Source organism: Epithele typhae (assembly GCF_022376455.1).
Source record: "Epithele typhae strain CBS 203.58 chromosome Unknown BXZ73scaffold_212, whole genome shotgun sequence".
NCBI classification, from domain to species: domain Eukaryota; kingdom Fungi; phylum Basidiomycota; class Agaricomycetes; order Polyporales; family Epitheliaceae; genus Epithele; species Epithele typhae.
The window spans coordinates 32,462-39,973 of record NW_025954403.1 but is presented as its reverse complement, the minus strand read 5'-3'; the positions used below and the strand labels follow the sequence as shown (position 1 = coordinate 39,973).

Below are 7,512 nucleotides of genomic sequence, written 5' to 3'. Positions count from 1 at the left end.
TCGTGGACCCCTTCAATGTTCTCCGACCAGCTCTGCGTGATCATGTTCACACTACCGACAATGCAGTTCAGTACTGGGAGCGTACAATGAAGGAGTCCAAGTACGTGCCAGGTTGCTATGAAGCCAACCATAGCTGACGTTGTTTAGGGCAACATACACAAAGATCAAGCCTCACCAGATCAACATCTCAAACCTAGTTGAGCTACAGATCGCTTTCACAGTGGTTCGCACATCTCTTTGTTCCTAAGCTATGTTCGATCTGTGTTCTAGACCGTACTGTCAGAAGGTGAGTGCTATATGCTGATTCTCACTTGGAGCGTGCTTGCTGATTTGATTATAGGACTTCAATCTAGCTTCAATTGCAGCTTTGACAAAGCGTGCCAAGTCTCCCAGACGTCTTTGAAGCGCAAGGTCGGCTACGGCGACAGCGAGGAAGATGACACAGACTCTGTGTTGAAGCGTATGCGCTTGGACGATAGTGACTTGCAGGACAGTGCAGTTGTATCTCAGACAGATGTGCCTATGGCTGGGTAGAAGATGTAGAGTTGGCATGTGCTTCTTCTAGTGAATTGAGCTTCTCTTCTCGGTGCATGAATGTGAATGTGAACACGTGATTCTTGAATCTGAATATCGACTTGAATGAGAACACAGTGATCTTTGAATCTGAATATCGAGAGACTATCGAGAAGCTATCACTGCAGCCATTGTTCCAACCACATCCTATTCATCCACTGCACACATCATGGAGACTGGACTCTTTCCACACACCACCTCTTCTGGCCAGATCCTTAGCAGTCATCGCCAGTGCCAACTCTCTGTATCGGACGTTCGTTGGGACTCCTTGACCTCCTACGGCCTGAGCAAGCTCACACCATCCGTTCTCCGTTGGATTGGCGGCATCAAAACCGATGACCGAGGCATGCTATATCTGGATCGGAACATCCTGATCGCCCTTTGGGAGCGGTACCACCACTTTTATAGCTCCATAGAAGCCGCCTGTCCCCAGCTTCGATCGTTGATCGGTGGATCAGCTGTTCGGAATCCCAGAAGGGACAAATGGCACAAGTTTGAAACAAGGGGAATCCTACCACCAAGAGATGGTCAAAGTTCCTCGGCAGATGTGGAGAAACTAGGCAAAGTCCATTTGAACACCTGTCATGCAAATACCCTGAATTCTGCCCTCATCCCAATGCCGATCCCCATCGCTTTGAGACCAGCCTCTCTCAAGTCCTCTATTGCTTCCACTCCACCTACACCTTCTGCATCCATCTCTGCCTTCCCAGATTTCCATTCCCATTCCGAACCCCTTCCCGAGTCACTCCCCCGTTGGAACTGTGAGCTCTTCTACCTATAGCCACCCGGTCAGCTTTACTGGGGTCCAATTGAGAAGACGGAGGCAGACTTCCCTCAGAAGTTTCAGCCGAAGAAGCTCCTGAAGCTGGAGGGGGAGGACTACGTTAGGCTTGCCGCCATTCACACGGTTACGAAAGAGCGACTCAGAAGGCTGGAGTTGTCGGAGATGGAGGATTGGCGCAAGGAGACAGAGAAGGCCACAGAGAAGGAGACGATGAAGGACTACATGGAGAGAGTGGAAAATCGGGTACACCTGGTGGGCAAGCTTCTTATTGAGCTTCCACTTATCCAGACTAGGTGCAGGATGGAGACGTCTTCAGAGGTTCTGTTATCTTGCATGAGAAGGATGCTATAGTGCTATTGGACCCTTGGCAGAACGCAAACGCTGTATACCAGATCTTCTCTTCAGTGCTTGGAAAGACTTGCAGTGTATGTCGTTACGGAAAGTCCTCTGACTGGTTCTCTTTTTACGGCAAAGTTAAGCCACAGGTCTCTGACAATGGTGTTATATCAGCTGTACTTGTCTCTTCAGTGTAGCGCTACTATACATACTTGGTCTCTTACACACCATACGCCTATTGTCTCTCATATGTACAAGCTTAAATTGCTTAGATTCAGGAATACCAAGCTTGATACACGACCCGCAGGGTGAACCCTTGGCAACCCGTGGTGACCCGTAGGCTCGGGGTGCATTATACATGTAATGAATAGTGGTGGATCAAGTCAGGAGGTATCATATGTGGATGGGGGAACAAGAGCCGCGCGCACTGCGCACACAAAGCCTGCGCAGGATGTAATTGCCACCCCGCACGCACCTCAAAACAGGGTGAAGGCGAAGGCGACAAAGTTCATGTACATGCTTCCTCGTCTCGTACGGCAGTGACAATGACGACACGCGTGAGCGCGAAGCGTACCCGAAAGTCCCCTCACTCCTCGCCGCGGCCGACCTCACGACGGCATGCGGTGCGCGCGCGCCTGGAGGTGCTCACGCTCCTGCTTGTGGACGTCACGGGCCATGGCGGTGGCAGACGCGCGCGCGCTGGAAGCGCGGGCACAGGCCGAGAGCGTAGCAGCCAGGACACGCCGGTTCAGCTCGTTCTGGCATATGTGACTGCCACCCCGAATGAGTTCAGAAGAAGTTGAAGGAGACGGAGCTCGCCAGTGCGCACACCGCTCACACCCGGGGGGGGGGGGGGGGGGGCACAGACGATGCTGCCACTCGCGCCGCCGCCGCCCCGCTGGCGGATCTGGACGCGGACGAGGACGACAAGGCCATCCCAGGGGTAGACACGGCCGTAGAGCGTGTAGGCTCACCAGGCTTGTGCGTATTGCGGAAGGGTCTGTGCGTGCGTGCGTGCGTGCGTGCAGGGGATAACAAGGGAGGAGAGAAGCGGAGAGAGAAGAGGAGACTAGACAACAAAGGAGGAGGGAGGGAGAGGTCACCAAAGCGCGCACTGGGGAGAAAACGGGTCAGCAAAGGAGAGCGGACCAAAGAAGCAACCTCGCCGGTGATGAAGACGTCTTCGACCTCAGAGCACGTCCGCCCGATGTCCATGTCCGAGTCTGTCGGGCTCGCCGCGCGCGAGGGCGCATCCTCCGGCTTGTGTTCTTCGTCGTCCTTGCTCGAGACCACGTTGATGAGCTCTTCAATGTCCGTGTCGAGCCCGTCCTGGACCTGTCGGTGCACACGGTCGATATGTGCCGCTCCGCCTTGCGTGTCGTCCATCTCGTGGTCATGGTAGTGGTCGGAGTGGCGGTTGTCGTCGTTGCCGTCTAGTTCAACGTCGAGGTCCGTGTTTTCGTCTTCATCGCCCTCCACCGCCCTCCTCGCCAAGATCTCCGCCTTCCACGCCTGCACCTCGGCATTCTCCTCCTCCCTGTTCACCACGCACATCTCGCACGTCTTCGGCGCATGCGAGTTCCTCTCCCCTCCCTGCAGGTCTCATACACCCGCTCCGGCGTGCCCCACCTCCACATGTCCACCTTGCGCCTCCCGCCACGCGCGCGCCCCGTGTGCTTGATGGCGTATGCGTCCAGGAAGGAGTGGGCGCGGTACGCGTTCAGCTCGTCCATCGCATCACTTGGCTCCCGGAGCAGGAGGGGCTGGGCGGGGGTACACGGTGGTGCTCACGGAGGTCGAAGAAGAGGGGATGGGCCGTGGCCGAGAATGGCGAGTTCTCTAGCCTCGCGTGCACGGCAAGCGTGTGCCTGTCCGTGGCCCCGTCCTACGCCGTCCAAGCGTGAGTGCCGAAAGAGGCCATGGAAGGCGAGAAACTCACAACCTAGAGCCCGGACAGAGAGCCGAGCGTGAACTTGAGGCCACCGAGGGGCACGCCGTCCACCGCTCCCAGTTGTTCACCTGCCACGCCCTCAGGCTCATCATCCGGTCGCTCCACGCCTGCCCGCTGCCCCTGCGCATGGTCAGGGAGGGCCACACACGCAAGTCCCAGTCGCCATGGTGGAGAGGGAATCACAGAAGTTGTTGTGGGGGTGAGGAAGGGGGGTAACGGAAGCCATACATGGTGTACGACCCGACGTGATTCGCAAGCATAGTGCGGAGGGCGGGCGAGCAGGTAGCGATTTTTTCTGTGTGAGGTATGAAGATCGCGGGGAAGAGCGCAAAGGGGAGGGGAGACGTACCGGGGGTGAAGGATAACCAGTAGAGCCAGGGGGCGAGAACGTCCTCGTGGCTCTCAATAGGCCAGCCAGAGGTGGACTCGCGGTGGGCCCAGAGGTGGTCAAGGACGTCCATTGCGTGTTGTTTTGAAAAGCCGCCCCTCCACATCGCGCATTGAAAGATGTAATGAAAGCTCACCCGTTTATCACACTCCCACCGAGCCGATGATCGCCACATCACCTCCACTGCATCTCCTTAAGTTCAGCAGGATCATTTGAGTGAGGCGGGGTGACAGGAGCAAACAAACAGAGGTGGGGAAGGAGAAGTCACCGACTGGCAAGCTGCGCGCGAGCGCCGACTCCGGCCGTCACACGTGACTGACCCGTGGTCGTAAGCGCTGTACCCGAGCGTACCCTGACCCGTGAGCTCACGGGTCCGGGTTTCACGGGTCTGGGTACAGGTCGACTCAAGATTACCCGGGGGTGACCCGTGGTGATCACTACTTGTGCCCGTCTCTCCTGCGTGCTGCCCCAATCCTCCTCCCTCAGTGTGGCTGCACGCCCTGATCGCATACAAGATGCGGCGGGACGTGTCTCCTGTCCTTCCTTGCCCATCACCAGTGTCCTGCGCTCAAATCGGGCGGCCTTACAGCTGTCCGTACGCGCGCCTCTCTCCTCCTCCTCCTTCACCTCCTCGCCACCCTCAACTTCCCTGTCCCGCTGCTTGCCTGCCTCCCCAACCACCTCAAACCACCGAGGACGTCCCAATGGACATCCTTGGCCCCTCAATTCGCATCCCAGCGCCGCAGTTCAAGACCGTGGCGCTGGTCGTCTCCCAGTAAGTCCCTGGCCCTGTCCTCCTGCACCCTGCCCCACCCTTCCTCCTGCAGCGCGCCTGCAAGCCCCGGCCACGTACAAGATATGGCGGGGGGTGTCTCCCGTCCTTTCTCACCCATCGCCCACACCTTGCGCTCAAAACAGGTGGCCTTACGGCCGTCCACGCGCAGATGCTGCCCACCCTCCTCCTCCTCCTCCTCGCCGCCCTTGACCTTCTCGTCCCACCGTCTGACTGCCTCTCTGACAACCTCAACAAGCCCAGGGTGTTCCAAAGGACGCCCTAGGCCCTTCAATTGTGTTCCCAGTGCCACAGTTTAAGCCAGTGCGCCATTCATCTCCTGGTGAGCACCCCATCCTATATTTTTTACGCCTACCCACGTTCCGCCGTCTCTCTCGACAACATACCAGATGCTGCAGGGCTTATCCCTTAGCCCACACCTTGTACTAGACACCATCTAATAGCTATAAGTCTTACTTTTACAATGCTTAGTAGACATCCCGAGTAATAAAGAGTTCTGTTGATACTATCAGAGTCTGCGCAAGTACGAGCAATAAAAAACAAACCTTCCAGAGCCTGCAGCTTGAAGGCCTTCCTCTGAATCAACTGAACAGCTGCCTCCCCAACCTCACTCCATATCTCTTCCAACCGTGGGACCTCCTCTCGACGCTCGATTCTCCACCACTGAACGACTCTTTCTTCATCGTCATCTGCGTCAAGAACCTCCAGTTCCAGAACCATGAGGGTAGGAATGAACTCTGCCAGCTTCTGCCCTAGCCTCTTGCACGCTGTGAGGGGATCCATGGCAAGGTCTTTAAACAGATCTGGAACGAATCTGATGCTGAGATGAATGAGAGGGATGGGAGAGAACCTCTGGGGCATGGTCGACTACGTATGAAAATAAGAATTAGTCTAAAATGAGTGCAAAATAGTGAAAAACGTACCAAGATGTCTTCGAAACCATTCGCAGGATAATAGAAATGGTCGAAGGTCAACGACCTAATCTTCAACCTGGCAGCTGCATCGAAAGTCTCGCATCTGAGCTCATCTTCGCAGTCGTCCCACATGAGATCGGCAAAGGAAAGGGACGACAAAGACTTGATATGGTGGAAGAGCTGGTGTGGCAACTCTGCAAAGTCGTACATGGTGGCTGAGCGTGAAGGAATATACCACTTCTGAGTGAACTCGAGGAAGTCGATGTGAGAGAAGGAATGATTCTTGTAGTTGTCGATGGGTGGGCTCTCGCCAAAGATCTCCTCGTCACCGTCGAGCATGAAGTCAATCTCAACGGTCTGGAGGTCGTGCCAGGTGTGAGCCCACAAGACCTCAAACGTGGTGTGGCAGTAGACAGAAAGGTGGAGAAGAGAGGAGGTAGGGGGAACCAAGGATCGCTGCCACTGTTGGAGCTTGAGATGTTTGAGGTAGGGGAGGTCTAGAAGAGGGGATGCAATGCTAAGCTCCTGGATGAGATCCCAATGGGCCAACTCCTTCTCTTCATGCTCGTTCTCCTCTTCGTCTCCTGTCAAAGATAAAGAAGCAAGAAGGGGGACTTTGGAGAGTTGAAGGATGAGAGAATGAAGGATGTTCCAGTCCTGGAAGGTGATATCGACTGGAATAGACCCCCTCTGGAGTGACAAGGAGAATGCAGAGAGTTTTGGGAAGTCGGGAAGGAGTGGAGCAACCGTGAGGACATTGTCGATGGTAGCTGAGCTCATGGAGAGTGTGGTCAAAGTGGGTATGAATAGAAGGCAGACAAAAACGTCGATTTGTTCCCCCGTGTTCAGAACCACAAGCTCAGAGAGATTTGGGATCTTGCTGAGGAGCTTATCCGTGAAAACGTGGGTGGAGAGAATATCGGAGTGATAGGGGGTGTGGAGGGACTTGATATAGTGACAGGGAGGGTAGGGAAGGTAAGGATGAGCAGAAGTGAGCCACTTCACCCATTCAATGGTGCCTGTGGGGTTCCAATCACACCAGTCTTGTAGATGGATCTTAGAGAGTGCAGTGGGCATGGCCAGTTGGTATGTGAGCTTGGAGGCCTGAGCTACAGTAGTAGCTGAGGAAGGAGGAAGGAGTTTGAAGATAGAAAGGAGGATGTCTTCAACAAGATGCATGGTGAGATGGGTGTGGGAAATGGGCAATGCAGCAGCTTGAGTGATGGTAAGAGGCAAGGAGGAAGTCTCCATGCAGACGTCAAGCGCGAGGGCAAAGAACAGCTGCAAACAGGCGCACGTATTCACACAGATACACGAAATCGAGTTTGAGGCACACAGAGCACACAAAGAATGAGAAGAGCGCAAAAACAAAGGCGCAGGCAATATATACAAAGCACAGATACAAATAAAAGCAACCAGGGGGCCCCCAACCACATACAGTCCTCCAAATCCACCAAACAAACAAGCTTGAGGCGAGCTTGAAGGCCGGGGAAGGGATGGGAAAGACCTGCCTAATCAGTAACAGCCAGAGCGACATAGACGCCCAGCAGGACGGCCTAGCATAAGTTCCCCAAGGGAACGTAAAAGGGAGTGAAGAAAACAAGTTAGTGAAGTCCAGAAGAGCGCAAAGGCTACAGAACCCCTTTCCTAACTCCTGTCGCGACTCAGGAGAAAGAAAGAGGATCTGCAGCCCCCATAGTGCGCAAGAAAAGCGAAAACCAGCCAAAATGAGCTCACCTGACATAAGCACACTCTCTAGCCAGCAGAGACAGC

The 7,512-nt window shown here is 54.9% G+C and overlaps 2 protein-coding genes across 2 annotated transcripts; one reads left to right on the top strand and one right to left on the bottom strand.

Moving 5' to 3' along the window:
• Window positions 1-66: 66 nt before the first annotated feature.
• Window positions 67-2,033, top strand: BXZ73DRAFT_83666 (uncharacterized protein; the record flags this gene model as incomplete). Its single annotated transcript, XM_048023936.1, has 9 exons — window positions 67-100; window positions 148-223; window positions 271-286; window positions 341-530; window positions 796-1,138; window positions 1,284-1,334; window positions 1,355-1,609; window positions 1,729-1,782; window positions 2,001-2,033. Coding segments are annotated over 9 exons (1,052 nt in total), but the record flags the coding sequence as incomplete, so codon positions are not given.
• A 268-nt stretch (window positions 2,034-2,301) lies between these two features.
• BXZ73DRAFT_83665 (uncharacterized protein) lies at window positions 2,302-6,918 on the bottom strand (the record flags this gene model as incomplete). Its single annotated transcript, XM_048023935.1, has 14 exons — window positions 2,302-2,464; window positions 2,668-2,693; window positions 2,843-3,230; window positions 3,323-3,433; window positions 3,633-3,764; window positions 3,873-3,939; window positions 3,994-4,130; window positions 4,353-4,420; window positions 4,447-4,523; window positions 4,545-4,745; window positions 4,787-4,864; window positions 4,886-5,086; window positions 5,371-5,692; window positions 5,749-6,918. The coding sequence occupies 14 exons, from the start codon at window positions 6,916-6,918 to the stop codon at window positions 2,302-2,304; spliced, it is 3,141 nt and encodes a 1,046-aa protein (XP_047870868.1).
• Between the last annotated feature and the right edge of the window lie 594 nt (window positions 6,919-7,512).